This window comes from Mauremys mutica, chromosome 18, assembly GCF_020497125.1.
Source record: "Mauremys mutica isolate MM-2020 ecotype Southern chromosome 18, ASM2049712v1, whole genome shotgun sequence".
NCBI lineage: Eukaryota > Metazoa > Chordata > Testudines > Geoemydidae > Mauremys > Mauremys mutica.
The window spans coordinates 16,328,596-16,355,679 of record NC_059089.1 but is presented as its reverse complement, the minus strand read 5'-3'; the positions used below and the strand labels follow the sequence as shown (position 1 = coordinate 16,355,679).

Below are 27,084 nucleotides of genomic sequence, written 5' to 3'. Positions count from 1 at the left end.
ATGGGAGTGAAAGTATGCAGAAGCTATGAATGGGTATGTCCGGTTGCACAGGGGAGGTGTGTGATATAATTCTCTCTGTGTATGGAGGAAGTTTACACAGCTGTATATATGGGGTATGTGTGTGATATGCATGGGTGTGATACGTCTGTGTAGATGGGGAAGACGTCATACATGAGTGTCTACTGTCAATCTGTACACACAACAAACCTGCTGCACAATCTGGCCTGCTAGGCCATGTCTTCTGCTGACGAGTTCAAGACTAGAATAGCAGGATTATTGCAGCGTTCTAGGGCTAGAGTTAGAGGGGCAATTGTGGTCCACATTAAGGTGCATTAGCAGAGTGTACGGGAATAACAAGCGGGCTGCCTGTTCGGATGGAGGCGTGTTGGCTGTTCTGTGCGGGGAAGCTGAGATGCACTACAACTGCCTGACACCAGTGCTTTGACTGCAGGACTCTCCTGCATGAAAATGCACTCCCCCATTTGGAAAGAAACACGGTGGTTTGCCTGCTGCTGCCCTGTGATGGGGATGGAGAAGGCTCTGATAATATGGAGAAAAGAAACTGCACCGAGGAGCTGATATTTTTTTGTCTGAGAAGTAGCAGCTACCGTGTGTGTGTGTGTGTGTGTGTGTTCAGTGAGTACAGCTCACAGCTCACATTGTAATGCTCCTCTCTGCTCTGGATCAGATGGGTAGAAGAAAGCACCTGACCAATGTGCAGTAAGAGGAGATAAGTATGTCTTAGGGAGAAGGTAATCAACCCCAGCTGCCTGTCTTTCTCTAGGTAGTAGGGTGATGTCTGTCTGTCTGTCTGTCTGGAGGGGGGATGCTTTCAAGCTGCTCTTGAAAGTCAATTTTTTTCCCTCTCCAGCCTTAACTCCCTTCTCAGGCCAGCTGTCCTACCCAGACAAAGAGGGTTGGGGGCTGCCCCCTCTGGTGCCTGTCAATACTATTCCTGTGTCAGCCACCGGAGCTGCTAGAGAGTCTGGGCATGAGGACACGGAGGGACAGGAATGACTCTGCTGCACTGCCAGCCCCCGCTGGCCTAGGACTGAAGACCTGGCTTGAATCCTGGATTCTGGCTCCCCTACCCTGCGGGGCAATGCTGTGCGGCTTCCAGAGGCTGTGACCCTGATTCTCCACTGCTTTGCTCCTTGTGTTGTCACTTATGCCTGTCAAAGTGGGTGTGAAATGCTACCAGCTCAGAATCTTCTGCTCGCAGAATCCTCCGCTTGCTTTGCCCAGGCTTAAGTGATTTCACAAGGTTCAGGGCCCAGGCGAATCCGCTCCGTAGGCTTAGATCAAGGTAACAGAATGCCCATCGCAAAGATACAAACACAGCTGGGGAGGGAGTCTAGTGGCGATAGCACAAAATCAACTCCTGGGTTTTGTTTTCAGCTCTGCAAATCTCGTCGTGTGACCTTGGCTAAGTCACGGCACTGCTCTGTGCCTCAGTTTCCCCATCTGTAAAATGGGGATGATGCTCACTTTCCTCAGGTGTGGTTGCGAGGCTTATAAAGGTTGTTTAGAGGCTAGGATGGACATTTCTATAGAAGGGCAAAAAGTTTATTAATTGATTATTAGAATGATGCAAATCAAAGCAAACCCTCTAGTGTATCTAGTGGCATACAGACAGTCTCTGCAAGAAAACTAACAGCTAGATTTCACGAAGGACCCAGTTCTGAGTTCCTTGCATGCCCCAAATCCCCATTGGAGCCAAAACAATGCAGGATCCAGCTCAAAGGGCTGCAGATTAGAGCTACTGAGGAAAAGATACTTTTCCTGGTGAATATTTTTAGGGGTTTTTTTGAGGGGGGGGGGAGTTAAGGAGGAACCCCCAACCCCATTTTTTTTCAGCAACCAAATACAGAAATTTTTCCAGCTTTCCAAACCAAACAAGTTTTGGTTTTCAGTGTTTCAACAAAAGTCTGAAAAATGTAAGTGGAAATCTGGAAATGGCCAAAATTTCCATTTAATTAAAATGCCATTTTGTGTATTAAAAAAACAAAAAGTTGTGATGGAAACTTTCTGGCTGTAGCACAAGGGCTGATGAAATCTTTTCAATTTGCCTTGTAGGGTTCATTTCCCAAATACAGTGCTCAGGCCCCACCGCCCATACGTGAGATGTGCATCTTGAGTACCACTCACTCTGCGTGGGTCAGCTCTCCTGGATCCAATCCCATGGGCACTATGAATTCCTTGCCACCAGTCTGCTGATGCCAACGCCCAGGGCGAGAATCAGCCAAAGCTGTTTCAGTAATAAGGATTAGTTTTCAGGCCTGTTTAGTCTTTGGAGCTGATTCCATGTGCGTCATGGCAGAGGGCAGTTTCTGCCAGTCTGGTGCTGCTGTGAGGGTAATTGACAACTTGGCTGGGCCTGGGCTGGTGCTGGGAGGTGGTTTGGGAGGCATGTTAGGGCTGATCTTGGGTATGACCTTGAAATGTCCTACTCGAGTGATGGATGAGGTGGGAACTTGGCTTATGGAAATAGAGTGAGGTAGCGAGGAGATGGGAAGGAGGCCAATGACGGCGGAGAGGGATGACAGAGGAACTGGGGTACCGATGTGAGGGCAGGTATATGGAATCTGTAAGTGTAAAACCTTGAGAGCCTTTCAACAGACGCTCTCTGCTCTGCTCTGCCGTCCCTGGTGGGACATGGGGATGGGAAGAGATGGGATTGATCGTATGACCGGCTCTCTATCGTGTCCCTGATGTGACACATCCACATGTATCCCTAGCACCTCAAACTCTAAACCTGGGGCACTTTCACCATCTACAGGCTGCGACTGGAAGTGCGTATACGTGATTGTACACTTGGAGAAAGGCCAGGTAGGTCAGTGCACTACGTATTATTAAGTTTGTCTAACACTTCCCATTGCAAGATTTGATTGCTTATAGCTTTGCCAAAACTTAACTGTTTAGGTATCTGCCTGAGGCTTTTTAAAATGATTCAGCTATTTCCAAGAATGAGGTTGGAGAAAAATACGGTGGTTGCCCATGTTAAAAATTCTGGCAACTTATTAATTCAACAGCTCTAGCACCACCATGCTTTGGAGCAGGGATTTGAAATTTGGCAGAGTGGTGGTGTCAGGGAGGTGCCTTTGCCATCCACATGGAAATCGGCCAAAACTTGACCAAGTTTTAAGCCTTTGAAAAACTGCAGTTCAGACATTCAGTGGAGATTTAGGTCTTAGCAGCTAAAAATCACTGAAGATTTCATCCTCAGTGAACACACTCAGACTCTCTCAGCTCCTAGGGCTCCCCAGGCTTCACACATGTGATCCCTGCAGAGCAACTGAGCATACACACACGGAGACTGAAGTAAGGCTTCCCAGACAACCTTATTTCTGACATTTCCTGACTTCCGAGTGCTTGACTTGGCAGCCTTCATAATGTTCTTTTACCAGTGTTTTGTGTGTGTGTTACATAGAATCAAGTCAAATCTGACCCAAAATGTAGATTTATTTTTTTACAGAACCTGAGATCAATAGACACTTTTTCCTATTTAAATAAAATAAATGGGATATGAAAAATAACAATAGTGCTCCTATAGAGCATGACAGGTTTGAAGTTCTGTACAGGCATTAACTGATTAGACTCTTCCCCTGCCCTCTGTTTGGCTTGTCTATTTAGATAGTAAGCTCATTGGGGAAGGAACATCTACTGTGTTTACCTAGTGGTTAGTGCCTTGGGGCCGCTCTTGGTTGGCCCTTAGGCTCTACTGTAATAAACTCGCTTAGCAATCCTCACAGCAGCTCTGCCGCGTAGCTCTGGTAAGTGTTACGGTCTCTTCTGTGCAGATAAAAATGTAAAGCACGGGAGGTCACAAGGTGAGCTAGTAGCAAAGACGGTATTAGGACTCGGGAATTCCTGATGCCTAGCCCTGTGCTCCCATTTCACCATACTCTGGTCCCTTGTGATTTGCAGCCTTGTGCTAGTGCCTGATGACCAGAAAGTGTGGCTGCCTAGCAATGAAAGTGAAACTGGCCAAAAGGTGCAAGCAGCAGGTGCACTGACAGCTGACTTCGATTTGGACAATTCTTTCCATACGAGCCATCTCTTGTTTTGTTGGTAATAACCCTTGTTTTTAGTGTATAATGATCTCAACAATGTCCCCTTTAGGGAATTTCAAGATGTTCAATTTATTACTTTGCATGAAGATAGAATCAGAGTTCTAAGGTGCCTTTCAGCATGGAAAAGAGAGAGGATGTCTTCCTGCTATAGGCAGTCTGGGCTAGAAGCAGAACGTAATACAGTAGTCGCTGGAAGCGAGTGAGTGTGTGTGCACGAGCATGTGTGTATCCATGTAGGCAGTCAAATTCCATCCACTGTGTGTTTGGTTTCAACGAAAAATTTGGAATGTTTTAAATACGAATCATGGGGTCAAACGTGCAGGCACCGTGGGCTGCTGGACAAGGTGCGGGAGTGGGAGTCCTGGGTTCTTTCCCCGCCCTGCCCATTGCTGTGTGACCTCAACGTAGTGTCCTCATCTGTAAAATGGGGATAATGATCCTTCTTTTGAAAAGGAGTTTGGCATCTCTGCTGAAAAGCTAATCGCTAGTGTCAGTGCTGGGCAGAGAGAGGGCTGGGGTTTCTTGAGGGCTGCCTCAAGTGGACAGATGTAGCTCTCAAAAAGTGTGCTGGTGTCAGACAGGGAGAGGACCCCCTGCACTACGGCTATCTCTGAAGACTTTATTGCTGATGGAGTCTGCACTATTAGGCAGAGTGAAGACTCTCACCCTTGCCCTGTACACCTTATTGCTGTTGGATTTCCCAGGCAGGTGGTTCTATGGCACATAATTTTTCTTGACTAGCTGCCAAATTGATTATTCCATCCTTTCTCTCTGCCCTCCTCCCTTCCCCCCCCCCCACAAAAAACCCAAACTTCTTTGGAGAATCCTGTGGGCAGTAGTGACACCTGCTGGTGAAAGAGGGAAAAGGGCAGAGACCATGTCCTTTTGCTAAAGAATTGACTAAATTCTGCTGTCCTCTTAGCAGATGGGACACTAGGTGTGGAGGGCTCTGAGCTACTACAGAGAATTCTTTCCCAGGTGTCTGGCTGGTGGATCTCACCCACATGCTCAGAGTCTAACTGATCACCAGATTTGGGGTCAGGAAGGAATGTTCCCCCAGGTCAGATTGGCAGAGGTTCTTGGGGGTTTTCGCCTTTCTCTGCAGCATGAGGCACTTACTGGTTTGAACTAGTGTAAATGGCTGAGTCTCTGTAACTTGAAGACTTTAAATCAAGATTTGAGGTTTTCAGTAACTCAGCCAGAGGTTACAGACCTATTGCAGGATCAGTGGACGAGGTTCTGTGGCCTGCAATGTGCAGGAGGTCAGACTAGGTGACCATGATGGTCCCTTCTGGCCTTAAAGCCCATGAGGTGGGTTTGTTTTAAAGCAAATGGGCAATTTCACCCTTAACTCTCCAGACTTTAAAAACCTCACTCGTTTGTAGCTAACACTGTCGCGTTTGCAGGGTCTCCCATTCCTCTCCCACACGGGCCTCCTCAAATCCCATCTGAAAGCTAGACAGAGACCAGGGCATGACTTGGGGAGAGGCACTGGGCTGGGTTTCAGGGGACCAAACTGTAATTCCTACTTCGCTCCAGCTTTCATGAGGCCTTGGACAAGTCCTAAGGGCCTGATTTCAGGGAACTGAGCATCTGCAACTCCAGCTGTAGCCAGTGGGAACTCAAGGTGCTCAGCACTTCTGCAGATCAAACATTCAGTTTCCCTCGGGCTCCCAGATGTGTGTTGGGGGTGGTGTTCAGATACTGCCATGATTGGGGGCAGGGAGCTATGTAAGGAGGTATGTGGAAGCCTTCAACTCCACTGACATGCACGGAGTTAAGTGAGAGAGTGAGGCGAGTAAGGACTGTCCATCCTGAGTAGGGATGGTTGTTGGCAGGTACCCAAATCCCTCCCAGCTGCTGTCTGGCTTCTCAATATGTCCAAGTCCCTCTGCTCATGAGGGATGGCAGGGTAGCACCAGGAAGCATTATTGTCATCCTCCAGGAGTGGAGTGCATTTACGTGTTCAACCCTTCTGCATGCCTGGGAGACAACAGAGCAAGTGTGGGAGGCAGTGTGTTTAAAGATTAGATTGGTCAGTCATTTTGCTGTGAGAATATACCTACATACCTACACACACACACACATTCTCACAGCAAAATGACTGACCAAGTATTATTTTATCAACTTCAATTGGTTAATAACAGAGCAAAAGCATCTGGATTGGTTAATAACATAGACTGATTAATAATTAAACCCCACAGTGTTTTAATATCATGTGCTGCAAAGAGACACATTCAAGACAGAGTTGGGACTTGCGAGCCGCAGTCTGAGTATCTCTGTCCTAAACCCTTCAAACCTCTGACTGCACTCAGGTTTAAAGCAGACTCGTTGCTTTCTATGCAAAGGGCTCTCGGCTGTGCCTGGCTGCTGCCTTATCCTGGCATGACATGAGACCTCACCGGCTCCAAATGGCCTAAGAAAACCTGCAGGCAAGGAGAGCTTCTTGCATAAACTCAGCAATTATGCCCTGAACCAATTCCTAATCTCTGCCACATCAGCAGGGGCCTCAGGCATGAATTTTAGACAACAGGCCAAGTTCACCCCATGCTTGACCCAGTCAGTGGAGTTGCCCCAGGGATGAATTTGTCCACTCTGTGCCTCTTGAATTTGAGAGCTGAACTCACTGACCACTAGATGGCAGCAGATTGCTGATGGAAAAAGAAATGGTCCCTGGGAAGGATTTCACAGGTGTAAACATACACCACGAAACTGCTGGTGTTCAAGGTGCAGAGCATCAGGCTTGGAGAACGACATGGAAGTTTGGAAGCTGGCAAGCTCGTAGACCTTCTGTGCTAGATCTTCAAGGAGATCCACCTCCAAACTCAAATGATAAACACTGAACTAGGTGACAATTAATAATAATGTAACAATTCATAACTAAGACTTAATTTGCCTATAGCTTCTTCCACATTTGGCGCTCAAAGCGCTCTGCAAACATTGTGAATTCAGACTCTCAATCCCACTGTGAGGCCTGTAATTAGTAATCTCCAGTTACAGACAGGGAAACTGAGGCACAATGCTGAATTAAATTTGTCTATTTAGTGTATGCTGTGCATCAGTGGGGCTAGAGCTCAGGTTACCTGACTTGGAGTCCTGTCATTTAACTAACACAAGGAGCAGCTCAGCCTGTTATACTGTGGGGCCAGATTTTTGAAGAACCTTATACCAGAAAAAGAGGGAAGAGAATCTAACTCCTTGTTTAAAAAAACAAACAAACAAACAAAAAAACCAACTAGCTATTGTATTTGCCTCCATGGAGCAGTGAAGTTAGCAGGCTGATTTCAGGCTGTCAAGCTGTATTTTCTGTTTGTTCTACATGTATTGTGTGTTCATTTCATGCTCCTGGATTATAGAACTTCCTTTGGGTCTCTGAGTTGCTGCCTGGGGTCTGGAACTTCCAGAAAACTCTCTCCTGCTACAGAGAGTTTGGTTATTTATCAGAGTTCTTGATCCTCCTGTTCCTAGAGAGGACCAGGGTAGGTTTGTAGGAGGAACAGTGCTTTTTGAATAAACTATCCAGCCCTTCCCTAAATGCTCACCAGTCCAACACACATCAGCCAGGAGATAGAATTGAAGCCTGATGCGTAGAGAAGAGAGAGGCTATTTCTATGTATGACCGACTGGAAAAGTGTGTGTTGTGGCTGGTCCACTAGAGGATAACAGTTTACTACTGCTACCAGCCAACAAAATTGCTTCTTTAGCTTAAGTGGTAGAGGTCGGTGGGGCAGTGCTGGAGGTCCCAAGTGCAGACATTAGGGTGATCAGATAGCAAGTGTGAAAAATCAGGACGCTTTCCCTCCTGGGGTTGGGGTATAGCTTTGTATATAAGACACAGTCCTTAATATCAGGGTGTCTGGTCACCCTTGCAGACACTGCTGAAGACCCATGCCAGGGGTGGAGGTTTTATATGCTGTCTTTCATACTCCGAGGTAATACTCGGCCTTGATGGAAACGTGATTTTCTTTGATGCTGCGGGAATGTCAGGATTTCCCGAAAGGCACAAATGCTATTGCCCTCACACCCCTTCTCTGTTTTCTCTTCCAGGTTCTGTGTCTTGCTGGCTTGACTGTTGTCATGAAGTTTCCTCCCCCCTCACCCATTTCTGTTTATCCCAGATGGTCAAACACAGCTGTCTGGGCAGGTTTTGCAGCAGCTGTGATGAGCAAAGATGGAAGGCATCTGCCTAGTCTTTCTGGATAGCTGGGTCCCTCAAACCCCTCGTGATCAGTAGGGCAGGTATGCTAGATGTAACTACTCTTGGGCTCCAGTAGGACGCTGGGGATGGTCTCTAGATAGAACTAACTGAATTGTTTGTTAGGAAAAGTTGTTATTTATCTGGCAGATTTAGCTCCTTTTCCAGCTTGCAAATGGTCTGGGGGCAGACCATGATATTTACAGCTCTGTTTGTCATATAAAAGTGTTTGCCACATACATTAAAGCCAGTGGATCATTGGCCATGCATGCGCCGCAAACATCCCTTTGAGCTGTGTGATTGGGCATCAGAGTCATGCGGGGTCGTTTCTGTTCCATGATTGGATGAACTGTTTTGGCTCCAAAACTAATTTTATTTTTGTTATGAAATCAATATTATTTTGCAATTAATCGGCTCTTGGCAACGGGCCTGGAATTTGCTCTCTGCAGACGTTGGTTGTGTGAATGAAGCCTGGCTTGCATGGATGCTTGTGGGAAACGGGGACACGTGTGAATGCGGCTGAATCAAAATGTGGTTCTGAAGTCTCAAAAGCAGACGTGACTCATTGCTCCTGCTACTCGCCCAGCTCTCAGGCAGGGGAGGCGAGAGGGCTGTTTGCGTTGGCCGCTCTCACTAGAGGGGGTTGCAAGTCTGCTACGCGTGTAACACCAGACTAAAGGGAAGAAAAGGCACATTCCACCACCCCGGCTTTCCATGAAATCTGGGATTTCTTGCAGGCAAAACTTCTGGACTCCCAAGACTCATAGCTGTGAAAGATGGAAAGTCAGACCCCAGCCAGCCCGCCCCCAGCTAACCAAGTATTGTGCCCTACGGGGCATTTTCAAAATGTCTGGTCTGGTCTAGTTTTTAAAATGCCAAGGCCATAATTTGCCTACTAAAGCTGCCCCTGCTCCGAGGGGTCGAAGGATGGTGCTCCATGGGCTCCTTTACGCCAATTTGCAGGACTAAAGCGACCACAGGGACTGTGAAGGACCTATGCTGGGGAGACACCCAAGGTAGGGGAGTCCCCAGCAGGGAAAGGGTCAGGGGAGCTGGCCCTAGGTCGCATCCCAGCACAGGGGGCATATTGGGGTGTTCTTTGGAGGGGAGAGGGGTGGCCTGTGCACTGGAGTCGTGTTCAGTGGCCTGCACTCCTAGGCACTATGTTAATATCAACACACACTAATTCCTCCGCCTCGGCTGTCAGCCAGACCAGCCCTTGCTGCAGATCTGAAGGGACGAAGGAGGCCCAGATGTAGCACACAGCTCCAGCACAGGGGTGCACGCAGGGCTGACGGGGGTGGTGGTGGAAGCCAGTACAAATTACTGGGGCCCAGCGGTCCAGAAGGGGGCCCAGGGCCTGGGTTCCCTGGCTTCGTCGCCCCTGTTTAGCTGGTCCGCCCTTGCGGGGGGGCCTGAAAATTTTTTTTCACAGGGGCCCGAACTAGCTCTCGGGTGCACGCCCAGAGCAAGGGCGGATGCCAACACCGGAGCTGAGCTCGGTGGGGCTCAGCTCCCAGCAGCCAGGTGACGGTGTCCAGCCCACAGCACCCCCCAGCCCAACTGGCCCCCGGGACTAGGGAGAGGGAGGCCGGCCCTGCTGCTGCCCAGCTTGGTGGCACCAGGATTTGAGCTGCAGGGCACCGCCCCAGCGCTACCAGGCCTCGTCTCTTCCCCACCGTGAGCCTCCCCCTCTCCCCTCCCCTCCCGGCGCTGATTCCCAGCCCGGCCCCTCTCTTCCCACCCGCCCCCTGCTCCGCCCCGCTCCCAGCTCCGCTCCCCGGCCGCTCCCCACTGCTGCTGCCGCTGCCTCCGGCCATGCGCCCCCTCGGCGCTGCGCTGCTGCGCTGCGCCCTGCTCCTGCTCCTGCTGCTGGGGGGCTGCCCCGGGCAGGAGGAGGAAGGGGGGAGCCCAGCCGGGCACCAGCAGGAGCTGCCCACCGTGGTGATCGCCATCCTGGCCCGCAACTCCGAGCACTCGCTGCCCCATTACCTGGGGGCCTTGGAGCGCCTGGACTACCCCAAGGGGCGCATCTCTATCTGGTAAGGGCTGCTCGGCTCCCCGGGGAGGGCAGGAAGCCGGGGGTGTCCCCGCTCCCCAGCCCGCAGAGGGGCCCTAGGGCTGGGGTTAGTGCCAGGGCGAGGAAGGGCAGCAGGGATATGGGGCTGCAGCGGGATGTGCCCGTGCAGGATGGGGGCCATCTCACTGCCGTCCCCTTAGCGGGGGCACTGCCAGGCTAGGGAACCCCTCCCTCCCTCCCTCCCCGACTTAAAGGGATGCTGGGCAGTGGGGCAGCAGCGGGGCTGGTGCCTGAGTTATGGGCTGGACACGCTTCCATCCTACCCGAGGGGGGATGTTCTCCCCCTGCTCCTGGAGGTTAATACCCCCCTCACCCCCCCCGTGCATACTGTGAGATACGGGTGTCTGGAGCTGGGCGCCTCATCCCATCTGCTCTCACTGCCCCTCAAAGCTCCTGTATTCGACAGCCTCTCACATGAGCTTGTAGGAACTATTACCTCGGGAGTATAATCGTGGTAAAGAGCATCTTTACCATATGTGCACGTCTGCTAGAGATCCAGATGTGCAGTCTGCTGGCCAGCAATCCAGGCTGCAGCGCGAGCTGGGCCACTCTTCTATTGGTACCTTTTTCCATCTCGGATACTTACGGTTTTCCCTGTGGCTTGACTCCATGTGTTTGGAATTCCCAGCACCCAGCCCAGACTAACGGATGGGTGTGAGAGGAGACTCCAGTCCCAGCCGCTCCCAGCAGGAGGTGCTGTAGAGTGGGTGCAAGCACGTTGGTCCTGGGGGAGCTGAGCTCTCCCATTACAAGCCACAGCCTTGTGTTCGGATCTCGATGTGCTGGGATGAATGGGGTCTCGGGCCTTGTGAAGTGTCAGACCTTGGGTGGGGGTGGAGGGGAGTATTTGAGGGAGGAGATGTTGTCCTTCAGCTGTGATCAGGACCCTGGGAGCAAAGACTCCTCTCTGCCCGGTGTTGCTGGCAGGGGCTGAGGCTGGCATTTCCAAAAAGCTGTTTTTTTTAATAAAAATGTCTCACTGTTTCACTTGTATGTGAGAGGAAAGGCTAGAGGAGAGCAGCATGGATGAGAAGAGGGTGAGGGGGAGTCATTGGCTGGTCCGCTCAGCTCTGCCCTGCTCACTCCCACTATGTCTGTGCCCTGCCTGTCCAACCCCCGCCTGTGCTAGGCGGCGATACACGACATTCGTCGCTTTCCCCCACCTCGGTTGGAACAGGACTCGCCACTGAATCCGGGCCCCGTCCTGGGGCTGTGGATGTTGTCATGGGCATGGCGGGGCTGAAAACAGAACGGGGAAAGGAGGCCGTAGGCAGTGTGCAGCCCACGGCCCTGCCCAGAGCAATGGGAAGAAGTAAAGGAGGAGAACGGCTAATTACCAGTTGGGAAGAGCCTGGTCTGAAGACAAATGAGCCCTTGTGTTTGGTGGCTGGCCAGGCCCGGGCAGGGCAGCGTGGGGGCCTCGTTAATGCTAGTCAGCGAGTCTGCAGTTTGGAAGGAATTATCCCTTCACGTTCCCTCTCCCAATAGCAGATTGCTTAAAATTACATGTTAATTCTCCAAAAGATTCCCGCTGGCTGCCTTTGCTGGTGCCAGCGTAGCCGGGAGGTATTTATAGCACAGGAGCCAGTGTTCGTGCCTGGGTTGCTCGTGTCTCCTTTTAAAGGAATCGCAGCGGCTCTAGGGTGGAAGCAGAGTTCACACGGAGGTTTAAGCTTGTCTATGCCTGGATAGGAACATTCTGGGCTAAATTTATTCCTGAGGCCCATACAGTTACACCAGTGATTAATTTGGCCCATCTGGTCCATATTAGAAAACTGGTAAATCAATCTATTGCCTTGCGCTTACAGAGGTGGCAAAATCCCCATTTGACAGGTGGGGAGACTGAGGCACGCAGAGGGTAAAGGACTTGTCCACAGAGCTGGGATTAGAACCCAGGAGTTCTGATCCTTACCTTCCTGCACTAGCCATTAGACAACACTCGATGCAGAAACAGGGTGTTCTGGGACAAGCGGCACTGATATCTTTGTGACAACGGAGAGCAGGGAACCAGTTTCACATTCAGAATGTCTCTGCAGAGCGTTGTTGGCATGCTGTCGGGCTGCCAGTAAGGGTGGGCAGGCTTGGCAGCTGCCAGAGGGCAGTTCCTGGTGTGGTCCTGCCCCTTAATATTCCGCAGTCCCAGTCAGTCTCATGCTGCCACTGCTCATGAATCCAGGTGGTGATCCCAGCCAGTTCCATGGAATTCTCCCACTCAGCCGAGAGCACTTTAGGAAGAACCTGCTTTTCCATGGATAAGAACATCCAAGCTGGGAATGGTGACGGGATGGACCACTTGATGATTATCTGTTCTGTTCATTCCCTTTGGGGTACCTGGCATTGGCCACCATCAAAAGACAGGATACTGGGCTAGATGGATTTTTGATCTGACCCAGTTTGGCCATTCTTATGTTCTTATCCACTTACATCAGATGGAATTAAAAAATTGGATTTAAACCCTCATGCTTCAGGGCATGAATCAACTGTACTCTGACAGGGGTCAGGAAGAAACTTCCCCTGCAGGTAGGTTATTCCATAATTGTCCACTGTGGGCTTACATGCACCTTCTCCTGAAGCATCTAGCAGTTGGCACTATTGGAAACAGGACTTTGGACTGCATAGACCATTAGTTCTCAACCTTTCTAGACCACTGTACCCCTGAAGCTCAAGCCCCTCTGCCTGGGGCTGAAGCATGTAACTTAGCTTCACAGTGCACCCTGTGGCATAGGGCCCGGGCAATTGCCATGCTTGCCACCCCTAATACTGGCCCTGCGCTTATGACCCCCTCCCCCCTGAGGCTCATGACCCCCAGGTTGAGAACCACTGATCTAGATGAGTTGACATACCCCCTGGAAGACCTCTGCATACCCCCAGTGGTGCACGTTCTCCTGATTGAGAACCACGGAGATAGACCATTGGTCTGATTCAGTCTGGTAGTTCCTCTGCACTGTTAGAGGCTTCTTCCTCATTTCTGCCTGTAAGGCCAGCCCTGTGCTTGAGACACTCAACTTCTTCATTCACGCACCCTCTGGAGACATGAGTCTTCTCAACTCCCTGGCATCCTTGTTTGTACAGCTCTCCGCTGATGTCCAGATGTGTGGGCTTTGGCGGTCGGGAGGCATTTGGGGAGGGGGATCTCCCTGAGAGCTGCCACTGTGGCTTCCATTTGAGTTTCATAGGATCGTGTGGCTGGGTTTGGGGCTGGAGGCTGGAAGGCACGTGCTGCAAGAAATGGGGCTGGGAGAAGGGGGAGAGCTAATGTCTTCTCTGCATTCTGATTTTTCAGGTGTGCAACGGACCACAATATCGACAACACAACCGAGATCCTGTGGGAATGGCTTACGGCCATGGAGAAACACTATCGCTACATTGAGTGGAAGTCAGTGGAGGAGCCCAGGTAAGGTGCATGGTCACCCGAGGCCCTGCTGTAGCAACGCGTCCTACCAGAGAGTGTTTTGTCCATTTAGTGTATAGGGAACAAGGGAGTCAGCTGGAGATGGAACGGAACCAGAAGTTTCTGGGTCCCATCCCTGCACCAGCCTACCAGACCTCACCGTTGCATTTTTCTTACATGAAGCTTTGTGGTTTGCAGCTCCCGATTTGGGGGCATAACAGTCTTTGCATGGAAGTGGGTCTAGCATCCTCTTCCACCCTGTGGCGGTTCTGATCCAGTTTAGGACAGGATGCATGGATATTCTCCTCCAGGTGGGATGGGGATGGCTTTTTCCCAGCACCTTCACTGGTATCAGCCCTTTGGTGGCACCCTGAAGAAGGGGTCTGAGGTTACCTGCCCATTGGCATTGTGGCGGTCTGCCCACTGCTCGGCTGGTCGGCGGCTGTCTGTGCCCCATCCTGTTCTGATCCACCCAAACCTGCCATGCCCAGTTCTGTTCTCTCCTGTCTTGTCCTGCTCTTGCCTGGAGCTGACCGCACAGATTCCCCCAGGAGCGAGAGGCCCCTATGCACGGATGGAGCGAGAGGCCCTGCACACAGATGGAGACAGGGAGAGTCTGTTTCCTACAGTCTCCTTGCTGGGAGTGTGTGGGCTGCGGTAGCTGATTGTGGCCTGACCCAATCCTGAGCCTGTTAGTGAGTCAGTTTCACGTTTCTTCCCTCCCCGCCTGGGGCTGTTCAGGCAGCACTGATCCACCCTGCACATGCTTGGGCTGCTTGTGGGATGAACAGGCTGGGCAGACATAGGGCTGTGCAAGCTGAATGGCTCCTCTGCGAGGGATCCCTCCCCCTGCTGCCCCAGAGGGGCTCCACCCTAAGCAAACCCAGTCAAGATGAGCCCTTTGTTAGGTGATCCTGAGCTGATCCTGCCCTGGCCAAGCTCCTCAGCCATCCGGCATGCAGGCGCAGTGAGTTTGTGAGTTCACAGCCAAGGGCAGGTAATTAACTCCTTGTTTGCCTGATGCAGCTCTTACCCCGATGAACTTGGCCCCAAGCACTGGACAGACGAACGCTATGAACATGTCATGAGGCTCAAGCAGGAAGCTCTGAGCTTCGCCCGGGCCAAGGGGGCTGATTATCTCCTGGTAAGAGAACTCTGTAACTGGACCAACTGGGCCCGTGTCCTTCCATTAGCACAGGAAGGATTTCAGCCCTCCCGCAAGGCCCAGCCTGGGGGAACGTGAGCAGCTTTCAGATGCGTTGAAAGCGGAGATGGGAACGTTCTGTTGCGTCACTCTGCCCAGAGCAGGATAGTTCCTTGTGGCAGCTCCTCCGGGGGTGTATACAGCCTACTTTGAAATGACCCCACTGTGGAAACCTGTCATCTTCCTAACTTAAGCTTTATGGCCCTGGTTCCTCTCTGTTTTGTTGTGGATGCTCCAGAGCCATCGCTCACAGATAACACCCAGAGCCCCCTGCTGGGAAAATATCCTCCAAGGGTTTCACTCCCTGGCTGAGTGGTTGGAGGCTGAGGGTGCAGGAGAACCCAGGAGTTTCCCAAAGTGGCATGGAGCCGTGCTGCCCGGGGCAGGCCGTTGCTGGGCAGGAGCTCTCCCTACGAGCTCGCCTACCTAGATGTGTTGTGATGAGCAGCCGCAGCCTCGCTTCAAGCGTATTGCTCCCGCTAAGCTGGCTGTGTTTCCACCACCAGCTCACCGATACAGACAGCATCCTGACCAACAATCGGACCCTGACGTTCCTGATCTCGCAGAACAAGTCCGTGATCGCCCCCATGCTGGACTCCCAGACATATTACTCCAACTTCTGGTGTGGGATAACCCCTCAGGTAAGCTGCCTGGGGCAGGCAGGGGGAATCCCCTGTGCCGGAGGATGTCCTGTTTGCTGTCACTCAGCATGGGTGCTGCTTCCAAGCAGTGGTGTGTGTTACTCTTGGGGGTGCCCCTGTCCTGCAGTTCCTGATGGACCTGGGGCAGGTATGGGACCTCTTCTCCCTTAACCACATCCAGAAAACATCTCCAGGCACCTAACTGTAAGGTTCCTGCCTGAGGAACCTTCCTCGAAGCACCACCTCTGCCCTTCTGGGCACCCCCTGCCATCCCAGAGTCGCTCCTAAGATCTCGTAGCCAAGTCACCCAGTCAGTTCAGGCTGCAGCTTCCGCCGAGAAATTCCACTGGTGCCTTCTCAGCCGTGTACCAACCTGCTGGTGTCCAGGGCCGCCCAGAGGATTCCGGGGGCCCGGGGTCTTCCGCGGCGGGGGGGCTCTTCCGTTCCGGGACCCGCCGCCAAAGTGCCCCGAAGACCCGCGGCGGGAGCCCCCCGCCGCCGAATTACCGCCGAAGCGGGACCGCCGCCGAAGCGCAGCCCGGTCTTCGGCGGTAATTCGGTGGCGGGGGGGGGGGTCCCTGCCGCGGGCCTTCCGGGCACTTAGGCAGCGGGTCCCGGAACAGAAGGGGCCCCCCGCCGCCGAAGACCGGGCTGTGCTTCGGCGGCGGCGGGTCCCGGTCCCGCCCCGGCCCCGACGGTCCCGCTCTTCCCCCCCGCCCCGGTCCCGGCCCCGGCCCCAGCCTCTTACCGAGCATGTCTCCGGCGGGGCCTGAGCTCCGTCCCGCTCAGAGCCATGTGGTGAGGGGGCGGGGCTGTGAGCTCCACGCCGAGCGGAGGCAGCTGCCTCGCCCCCTCCCCACGGCGCTCTGAGCGGGGCGGGGCTCAGGCCCCGTTGGAGCTCCCAGCCCCGCCCCGCTCACCACGCGGCTCTGAGCGGGACGGAGCTCAGGCCCCGCCAGAGACGTGCTCGGTAAGAGGCTGGGGCCGGGGCAGGACCGTCTCTGAGCGGGGCGGGGCTCAGGGGCCCCGCCGGAGACGCTGAGGCTCCAGGAGAGGGGCGGAGGCGGGAGCCTCCGCTCTTCTCTTGGGGGCCCCTGCGGAGCCCGGGGCCCGGGGCAAATTGCCCCCTTTGCCCCCCCCTCTGGGCGGCCCTGCTGGTGTCTCTCTCCTTGGGGTAGAGGCTGGATGATGAGAAACTCTGAAGCATCTGAGAGTGGCATGGGGCCCGGCCTGCTGCTGTCAGGGCATGGCTGTGAGGGAGCTCTCCATGCTGGAGCCCTGCCTGCTTATGGTGGGTGGGGGAGACGCGCTGGCTCCGGTCAGTGGGAATTACCCCACCCCTGTATTTCCCAGGGTTACTACCGCAGGACAGCAGACTATTTCCCCACCAAGAACCGCCAGCGCGTGGGCTGCTTCGCCGTCCCCATGGTGTACGCCACCTTCCTGCTTGACCTGCGAAAAGAGGGGACCTCCGAGCTCGCCTTCCACCCACCCCACCCCAACTACACCTGGCCCTTCGACGACATCATCGTCTTCGCCTACTCCTGCCAAGCAGCGGGTGAGGGCCAGAGGGAAGGGGCAGAGTGGGAGAGGACCCGCAGTGAGCTGTACTCGCTCCTTTCTGGGGGACCTCCTCAAGGCATCCCATGGCCAGGGGTCGAGGCCAGAGGACTGTGAAACTTGAATCCGTCCCCATGTAGATGTGGGATTGAAGGATGTAGAAAAGCAATGCGTTTCCCAAGGGGCTGTCTCCTGCCCCGTGCTGGCCTTGCACGGCCCCTTTGCCCAAGGCAGGGTGGTGGGTGGAGGTGGGAGAGTGGGGATCTGGTTGGCACATTAGGAGGAGCCCAGGGCTTGTGCATTGGGATGGAGCAGCACAGGGAAGGCTGGTGTGCAGAGCTCTCAGCGAAGGGGTTGGGAGCAGGGGCGAGTGGCCTGGGCTTACTCTGGCTGCCGCTGCCTTGCAGGAGTCCAGATCTACGTGTGTAACCAGGAGCGGTTTGGTTACATCAATGTCCCGGTGAAGTCCCATCAGACGCTAGAGGACGAACGAATCAACTTTGTGCACCTCATCCTGGAAGCCATGGGTAAGGGCTCAGGGACCCAGCCGCCGGCACGGGGGGAATGATGGGAGCTTCAGCTGGGGTCCTCGCCCTGGGGCGCAGATCAGCAGGTGCAGCTCCCCTGAAGTCAGTGGAGTTTCACCTGTTTACACCATATGTTTGGGGTGCATTTGTCTGAGGAGTTGACAGACAAAGCCTAAGCGGTTCCTGTCCCTCTTTGGCAAAGGCCCTTAGCGGACATGAGGGAAGTGTGCTGGGTCTCAGGTGGGCATCCGCGCTGTAAGGGGGCTCGCTGGCTTCCTTGCTGGGAGTTACAGCAGCAAAGCCTAGGGATTGAACAGGCTATGGAAAGTGGAAGACCCCAGCTCATCCATGAGGCACTGTGGTGGGGCGCGGGGTGGGGACGCAGCCTGTACCATTCTGGCAGGCTCCAAGCACTTGAGCTGTCTGAGCTGTGAGGCCAGCCCCAGCCCGCACTATCATCCTGGGGAGGGGGGAAGCTCCTGGGCCACACCCCTAGCTGTATCTGGTGAGGCAGTGATGCTGCTGAGGGTGTTTGCTTCTGACTGTGCCCTTGGAGTGAGGGCTCTGGGCACAGTGACTCCATCTTAGCCACGTGCTCTGTCTCTTGCAGTGGACGGCCCCCCGATGTACCCCTCTGAGCACGTTTCCCTCAGCCCCAAGCACCTCGGTAAAATGGGCTTTGATGAGGTGAGCACCTGGCTGGAAGTGAGAGCGTGTTTTCCCCTCCCTGCCCAACACAACTCCCTCATGGCAGCTACTGTCCCTCCACCTCCCTCTGGAGCCTGTCCCTGCTGGGCTGGCCAGCGGAGACGCTGCAGAGTGATGTGAAATCCCCCCGCCCAGCTAAGCGGGCTGCCTCCATACCCCCTGCTGGGTGAAGGACACTCCAACCCGTATTCCTTGTCTGGTAGCCTGTGGCTGCACCATTAAACCCCTATGTGAGGACACCAGGGAACAGTACGTTGAGGCCCAGTGCAGAGTTGACTCATGGGAGAGGATGGGTGGCTGGTGAGGGAGGTCTGGCAGGAGCCCTGTCCCATGAGCAGAGACCCCACTGAGCTCCCATCTTGGGGAAAGATTCTGCTAATGCTTCAAAGAGGAGAGAGCTGCTAAGGCCCTTCCTTCATCACACGCATTGCCATGGAGTGGAGCTTGTTCCCCTCCGTGTGCCCAGCTGGGATAGAGCTTTGTCCGTCCTCTGTGTCCCAGGGTATCCCATTCCCTCAGTCACTATGGCCTGCCCACCGCTGAATGGAGGAACCCCAGATAGACTATCCTCTGCTCTTGGCAGCTTCCCTTGGTGAGCGTGAGACTGTGCCCTTCTCTGGGTCTCTAGCCTGATGTTTCCTGGGCTGGAGTCGTAGAATCATAGGACTGGAAGGGACCTCGAGAGATCAGCTAGTCCAGTCCTCTGCACTCATGGCAGGACTAAGTATTATCTAGACCATCCCTGACAGGTGTTTGTCCAACCTGCTCTTAAAAATTTTCAATGTTGGAGATTCCACAACCACCTCAGGCAATTTATTCCAGTGCTTAACCACCCTGACGGTTAGGAAGCTTTTCTCTAATGTCCAACCTAAACCTCCCTTGCTGAAATGTAAGCCCATTGCTTCTTGTCCTAGCCTCAGAGGTTGAGGAGAACAATTTTTCTCCCTCCTCCTTGTAACAACCTTTTATGTACTTGAAAACTGTCATCATGTCCCCTCTGTCTTCTCTGCTCCAGACTAAACAAACCTAATTTTTTCAATCTTCCCTCATAGGTCATGTTTTCTAGACCTTTAATCATTTTTGTTGGTCTTTCTGCAATTTGTCCACATCCTTCCTGAAATGTGGTGCCCAGAACTGGACACAATACTCCAGTTGAGGCCTAATCAGTGCAGAGTAGAGTGAAGAATTACTTCTGCTGTCCTGCTTACAACACTCCTGCTAATACATCCCAGAACGATGTTCACTTTTTTTCCAACAGTGTTACACTGTTGACTCATATTTAGCTTGTGTCCACTATGACCCCCAGATCCCTTTCTGCAGTGCTCCTTCCTAGGCAGCCATTTCCCATTTTGTATGTGTGCAGCTGATTGTTCCTTGCTAAGTGGAGCACTTTGCATTTGTCCTTATTGAATTTCATCCTGTTGACTTCAGACCATTTCTCCAGTTTGTCCAGCTCATTCTGAATTTTAATCCCAGCCCCTTTAATGTTTGATTCTTCTTAAGATTTTCCTGATTAACCTGGTGCGGCGGCCAGACCGGCGCCAGCGGATGCTGAGTTCTCTGTATGAGCTGGAGATAGACCCCCTGGTGGTGGACGCTGTGGATGGGAGGTGATTGCTCTGTGCTCTTTACCCTGCTTTGCCACAGCTTGGGTGGGATGCCAGTACCTCAGAGGGGTAGAGGGGGAATGGGTTTTGGATACTGGGCACAGGCAGGTTTCTTGCTGCTGAAGCTCAGCGCTCCCACTGCTGCTTTGGGTTGGGGTGGGGGATGCGTTATGACACCGCACATCGAACCGAGAGGGGAAATTCTGCTAGTCTGTGGTGGAGAGATGGAACAACACTGGATTGCCTCCTGAGCAAGGGAAGCAAAAGGCAGATGTCAGACATGGTAAGAAGAGGCAGCAGCCAAAGTTACGCACGAGCCCCTGGCTCAGTGTCACACGAGCTCAGCCTGCCGGTGTCTCACAGCACAGCCTGCCAAATCCTCTATTGGGCTGGCCAGGCCCCTCCTGTGAGGCGCTTATGGGCGGGGGAAGGCTCCCCTGTTGGAGGAGGTGTCGGTGGACCAAGGCAGGGAATAACCTGCCCCAGATTGGAACTAGCCCGTCTCCGTGGGGAGCTCCCCTCAGGGGGGGGGGTGCTTGGAAGTGGAAGTGACTAGATCCGACGGGGCCAGGAGCAGTGATAGCTGTAGCTGTTACAGGGCGCGGAATAGTGGGAGTTAGAGACAGGAAGGATCTATCATGCCCACCGGCCAGTGCAGGATTGTTCCCCACCGCCTGTTCTCCAGTGCAGCACTTCTCTAACCACGGCCTCTCGCCCTCCAGCGCCCTGAACAGCAGTGACATTAAGATCCTGGGTGTGGATCTGCTCCCAGGATACTACGACCCGTTCTCTGGCAGGACGCTCACCAAGGGGGAGGTCGGTTGCTTCCTCAGCCATTATTACATCTGGAAAGAGGTAAAGACCTGAAGCAAAAGAAAACACTAAATGGGGAGCAGGAGATTACACTATTGCTGAGGGGGCCCATGGCACTGGGCATTGTTCAGAGTGAGAGACAGACCCTGCCCCAGAGAGCTTACAGTCTAAACAGAGAAGGGAAGCGACTTGTCCAAGGTCACCATTGTCAGAGCTGGGACTAGAACTCAGGTCTCCTGAGTCCTTGTCCAGTGCCCTACCCACTGGAGCACGTTGAGCATCCTTCCTGGCTGGCCTGGTGCCCTTGGGAGCAGCCCCTGGATGGGGGTGTCTCCTCTGCCCCACTCCTCTGTTCTGTGAGGCCGTTCTTCACAACAAGCCCCAGCCCAGACTTAGTTTCCAGGGAAGGGAAGAAGCGGGGGGTCCAGGAGGGAGCGGCAGAGCCTCTATCGACAACCCCTCGGGCTCTCCCTGCAGATCGTGGCGCGGGGGCTGGAGAAGTCGGTGGTGTTTGAGGATGACGTGCGCTTCGAGGCCTATTTCAAGGTGCGGCTGACGCGACTGATGGAGGAGCTGGAGTGGGCACAGCTGGACTGGGACCTGATGTACGTTGGACTAGCCCACAGTGAGGGGGAAGGGACGGGGGTGGGTGCTGTCACTGGTTGAATCCCACCATGGTCTGGGGGGCCCCTCCCCCGCGTGCCCTCTGATGCTGGCTACTGTTTTCAGATAGGCGAGTGCCCTGAGCACTGTGGTTTTCAGCCCCAATGGCTGATTGGAGCCAGCCACCCAGGGACAAGTCTGTGTCCCATTCCCAGCCCCTCGAGCCAGCCAGTGCCCTGCAGCATGTCTGCTGCCTGGGATTGCTGCAGGCCTGGCTCCTTCCCTTAGCCGAGGGGCTGCTCTTGCCTCTGCAGCTACCTGGGCAGGAAGCAGGTGAACTCGGACGACGAGGAGCCGGTGGAGGACGTGCGGAACCTGGTGGTGGCTGAATATTCCTACTGGACCCTGGCCTACATCATCTCCCAGCGGGGGGCCCAGAAGCTGATCGCGGCCGAGCCCCTGTCCAAAATGCTGCCGGTGGACGAGTTTCTGCCCATCATGTCGGACAAGCACCCAAAGTAAGGATAGGCTCCGGCTGCTGCGCCATCCCAGGGGCGGGGCTGGGACAGTCTGGCTGAGAAGGGGCGGAGCCCAGTGCTGGGTGGGGGGGGGTGGTCTCCAGTCCATGCAGAGCCCCCGGGAAGGGGTTTTGGTTCAGTTTTCCTACCCAGTCAGGTGTGACACCCCTTTGCTAGTCTGGTTTGCAGCTCAGACTCCGTTAGCAGCTTGGCCGTGTAAGTGAAGAAACATGCGTGTGTGTGTCCCCCCCCAAGCGTTACTTCTGCGCTGAAATAAAACATCTGTTACCATGAGCTCATTCCCCTCAGCCCTGGCTGCGCTCTGGTCTGTGGAAAACGGTCGTCAGCGAGCTGTGGGGGAGGAGGGCGCAGGGCTGAGAGAACAGAGTCATTGCTGGCCGAGCAAGGGCTGGTGTGAAACAAGTTTGGAGGATTTCAGCTCCATTTCTTGTGGCTCAGCCACATCCCCATGTCTGACCATCACGGCTGAGCCCCCCATCCCTTACTGACTGACTGACTGGGTCATGGAGACTCCGCCTGCCTGACGTCCATGGATCATCCCCCCTGGGTTAGGGTTGAGGCCAGCCTAGGGGCCGCTTGCTCTGCCGCTGCCCATGTTCCATGGTAGGCAGAGGGCTCCGGGGCTCTTGACCAGATGCTGTTCAGCAGCACTGAAATCACACATGGCGGGGGGGGGGGGTGAGGGGGGAGAACAAGGATCGCTGAAAAACCCGGTGGACCTGAGTGCAGTTTTCACCGCCAAGGAATCTGTGAAATGCTTGTCTGGGGATCGCGGAGCCCCTTTGCACAGACACCAGGCTCTAAATACAGCATGTGGACAAGGCCACCGACCCCCCCCCCCCCGCATTGCGTCCCCCGTTCATCCCCACGCGCTGTGCAGTTCCACAGATATTCAGCCGTAACCCCCCTGCCTACCCAGACGTCACCCAGCCACTCCGGGCTGGCCATGTGGCTCGCATCCTCTGCAGCTGTCTTAGGCGCGCTCAGATCCCAGTCACACTGTTGCAATGGGCTGGGAGTTCTGGTTTCCCAATGCCGACCTCCCGCCCCTCCTGCAGACCTCTGGGGGGTGGGGGGGGAATGGGAAGGGTTGAGAGAGAGATGGAAAAACGGAGGGATTAAAAGAGTAAAGGGAGGGATGGAGAAGGAAGGTGGACAGACTAAAGCCTGGGTGTGAACCAGGAACCATTCCAAGTCCCAGGCTAGCTAGAATAACATCAGCACAGGCTGACTGGCACTGGGCCAGCCCATGGCTGGGCGCCCTGCTTTGCAGGAGACTCCAGTTCGATCTCAATGGCAGAGGGCAGGGGCTGGGGAGCAGTGCAGGTGGATGTAACAGGAATTGTCCCCGGGTGTAGAGGGGGGCACCATGGATCAGTCCAGCGCGACCCTAAGGGCTGCCAGGAGCCCTGTTCTGGGGACGCAGGATGTTGGGGGGTGCGGTGAGGGGGGGTGGGGTTCCAGGAGCCTCCCAAGGAGGCTGCCGGCGGCCCAGTGTCCCGTTCCTGCTCCTCACGGAGTCCTGCAGACCTGGCAGCCTGCAGGGTGAGCTCATCGCGGGTTTCCTTGTTCGCTGTAGTTTAACGAGGAGCCTGGGAACGGCCTAGCTCTGCCTTGGATGTTGAGGAACATGTTTCTGGGCAGCCGGCCCGAGCCAGGCAAAGTGCTTTGGCTGCCGTTTGAGCTGCTCCATCAGGGCCGGGGGATGGGTGGACTCCTCTCACCTACAGACTCTCACTGAACCAGGAGCCTGCCTGGAGTTCTTGGCTCCCACGCGCAGCAGGAAATGCTTTGGATGATCCATCTAGGTGCTGTGTCTCAGGGCACTCCCTCCTCTTTGGTGTCAGCGGCCCAGGAACACAGCGTTAGAGGGGACAGGGGCTCCAGGCTGCGGACAGATCCTGTACGGATTTTGCTGTCCATCCCCTTTTGCGTTCCTACCCAGCGGCACTGATTTTTTCCACTTTCCCTTTTCCAGCGAGGATTACAAGCAGCATTTTGCTAACCGAGACCTGCTGGTGTATTCGGTGCACCCCCTGCTGGCTTACCCCACTCACTACACTGGGGACTCCAAGTGGCTCAGCGATACGGAGACTTCGACCATCTGGGATGACGACTCCAAGAAGACGGACTGGAGCGGCTCACAGAAAACACTGAAGGGTTCCCGAAGCAACGCTGGCCATTCCTTCCGCTCCACCTCCCGAGATGAGCTCTAACATCGGGCTGGTAAGCCAGGCCCGGGAACAGCTGCCGAACACGTGTGTAAACATGCAGAGTCACGTGTGTGCGCGGATGGAAGTTAGCTGCCAGGAAATGCTGCCCTGCAAATGTGCCTCACAGACATGTCTGAAATCTCCCTTTCATCTTCAGTGTCCAATAGCAACTTTCCCCTTCCCCACCTCCTTCCCCGCTGATCCCAAAGCACCTGACGGACACCCGGGAATTAGAGTCCCAACCCCCTTCCTGTGGGGTAGGTCAGTATCATCTGACGAATGAGGAAACCAAAGCACTGAACTGGATTTGCCCATAACTGGGCAGTAAGTCAGTGGCAGGTGAACAGAACCCAGGATTCCTGACTAGGGCGACCAGCTTGTTTGAGCTGTTGTTTGGGGAGTAGCTGTGATGCCCCATTGCTCCCATCAGTACCAGGTGCTCTCCCGAGAGGGTATGCAGGAGTATCCAGGGGGCTAACGCTCATCCTTCTGACATGTGACCAGCTGCAATGTTACGTATGAGTTAGCAAGACCCTCTCTATTGGTCTACATCCCAAGGGTTGAGGACTTGGGAAGGGAGATACAAAGCTGAACCATGGGAGGTCACGTCAGTACTAACCGTGTCCATTTGGGAGGCAGTGTTGGCTACTGGCTAGCAGAGGGGGGCTGTGGGCCCAGATTCCTGGGTTCTATCCCTGACTGCCACTGATTCTCTGCGTGACCGTGGGCAAGTCACTTTACCGCTATGTATAAAATGGGGGTGATGTTCCTCTACATCCCAGAGTAGGGGAGAGGCCACATTTAGCTATTGTTTGTAAAGTGCTTGAACTCCTCAGGCGGAGGCAGCGGGGGGAGAATACATTGCTCCTCGCACCCCAAAGGTTCCCTTCACATTCACTGCTCAACCTGCCTCCTGCTGGCAATGGAGGGTGGGTGGATGGTACATGTCACGGGGCTTGCGCTGTAATTGGAAAGTGAAACAGTGCATGATGCCAGACAGCAGAGCAGCCCTACGCTTTGTCTGCCCCAACCTAGCCCAGCAATCGTTCATCCTCGTCAGAATTTCCATGCCCAAGTCCTGCTGTCTGGCATTTTTAGTGTTAGCAGGAAAATGATCCCTGGGCAGGAGTCTGAAGGGCTCAGGCTGGGAGCAAATGAACTGGGCCAGGTTTGAAACCAAAAATAGCTTTGCCTTATTTCCGTGGTTAGCACGTGGTGGGTCAGGCAGACAGTCTGGGGTTTAGCGTGCCAGCATGTACCCTCTTCTCCCCCTGCTCTGCTCTGAGCCAGCTGGCACCCTCCCCCGCAGAGGTGGCTGCACCAAGCTGGGGCTGGCAGGCGCCCCAGAAATGAAGAGATTATTTTTCACACCAACTTGTTAGGTGTCCTCGGAACACACGCTGCAGGCATAACAACGGGGCAAACTCCCCCCATGCAGATCCCCACCACTGAACCTCAGTCCTGACCAGGAGGGACCCTTTTGGGAGGCAGAGTAGAATCTCGTGGTCTGCATGGCCCATTCGCACCTTGTTCCAGGTCCTCTTGCAATGACAAGCTTTCTGTGGGACACGGAGAAATCCAGTGCCCAGGAGGGGGTGCATTTGGGGCCGCAAACAGTTTAGTTTTGCAGGCTGGCATCACATCAGCAAAGGGAACCTAGCTCCCCACAGTGGCACAACAGCCAACCCCTGTTGCACCAGTAATGCGGGCCTCTCACTTCCTTTTCCAGTGGTGCTTCCCATTCCTCAAGCGTGACAAAGGAGGATCACAATGGGCCACTCTGCTCGGCTGCAGATTCGACTGGTTCCTGGCTGAGAGATGCAGCTGTGTTTGCTTGACCAAAGGGGGAGTGTTTAACCTGGGCCCATAATCGTCACTCACTGAAATAGACCGTATGCAGAGTTTGCACCAAGGAACCTGCTTGACTATCTGGACACCTCTGCTAGATGGTGGAGCTTTTGGTCTCGTCCTTTGCAACCTACTACTTCTCCTTCCCCATCTCTAGTGGTGCCTCTCCCTGAAAGGACAGAACCATTTGGAAATGTACGAGGCTCGGTAACCTTCCAGATATTGACTTGCTCAGTATTTTCAGATTGAGCTCATTCCTGCAGGGACGCAGGAGCCCACTCATCTGAGATCTGCCAGGCCATAGGGCCAGGGGTGTGTGTTAGAGCCGAGGGCTCTTGCTGTATATTGATTCTTTTGTAATACTTGTTTGGATGTTGTCTTATTTGATCAGCTCATCCTTCTGCTCCATGGAATCAAAGCTCTTTCTCTTCTCCACCCCAAGTTGGAGCCGATGACCACGCTGGGGACCTTTCTGAAAAGGGGAGGGCATCTAGACATGAGGCTTAAGAAATGCCCCAGATAGACTTCCAGAGCTGTAGCGTTCAAATCCAGTGCAGGGCAGAAGTAATGCAAAGATCTGCCCAGCTGGCTGCAGGTTGGGGTTCTCTCTGCATTAGGCCAGGCTGCCTGCTGCATTTTCCCTCCCATGTAGTATGGTTTAACTGAACTAAGCAAGCCCTCTGGAGGATTAAACTGGACTCTATTTAAGCCAACTCACCCATATTTTGTCACCATCTTCTTGTTCTCTATAGCCCCTCTAGTGTTCTCTAGTGTCTATTTCATTTGTTCGCTTTGCTCTGGGTTACTAGCATGTGTACGGGAGTCTGCAATGCCCAGATCGCCTCCTTTCCTCCATGTGCAGTGCACTGACAGTGCCCAGGGATCCCCTCTCAGTGCCATTCGGGAGGGGGAAATAAGCTATACCACTATAGGACACCTTTACCATTTATATCGGTACCTGGTATAGAAAAGCCACACCCTTAACTGACTAGTTATTATGGTCCAAAACCCATGTGTGAACTGGGTGGTAGTGGGAGCAGAGCGCTGCGGGGTGGACTCAGTGTGGGATCCAGGGTATATGG

At 54.1% G+C, this 27,084-nt stretch overlaps 1 protein-coding gene across 4 annotated transcripts in view; it reads left to right on the top strand.

Moving 5' to 3' along the window:
- Positions 1-26,991, top strand: part of CERCAM (cerebral endothelial cell adhesion molecule) — a 49,473-nt gene extending 22,482 nt beyond the window's left edge. The window contains exons 2-14 of one of the 4 annotated variants that reach the window (XM_044992861.1): positions 8,121-8,312; positions 13,632-13,742; positions 14,766-14,883; positions 15,450-15,584; positions 16,938-17,142; positions 17,552-17,671; positions 18,282-18,358; positions 19,883-19,989; positions 20,709-20,841; positions 21,277-21,404; positions 21,717-21,920; positions 23,920-24,167; positions 25,884-26,988. In XM_044992861.1, coding sequence (XP_044848796.1) covers positions 13,693-13,742; positions 14,766-14,883; positions 15,450-15,584; positions 16,938-17,142; positions 17,552-17,671; positions 18,282-18,358; positions 19,883-19,989; positions 20,709-20,841; positions 21,277-21,404; positions 21,717-21,920; positions 23,920-24,157 — 1,515 coding nt within the window. In that variant the 5' untranslated portion in view covers positions 8,121-8,312; positions 13,632-13,692 and the 3' untranslated portion in view covers positions 24,158-24,167; positions 25,884-26,988. Of the gene's footprint in view, positions 1-8,120; positions 8,313-10,063; positions 10,311-13,631; positions 13,743-14,765; positions 14,884-15,449; positions 15,585-16,937; positions 17,143-17,551; positions 17,672-18,281; positions 18,359-19,882; positions 19,990-20,708; positions 20,842-21,276; positions 21,405-21,716; positions 21,921-23,919; positions 24,200-25,883 lie in introns of those variants that run through there. The other 3 variants (XM_044992859.1, XM_044992858.1, XM_044992860.1) reach the window with 3 other exon arrangements.
- Positions 26,992-27,084: the final 93 nt, after the last annotated feature.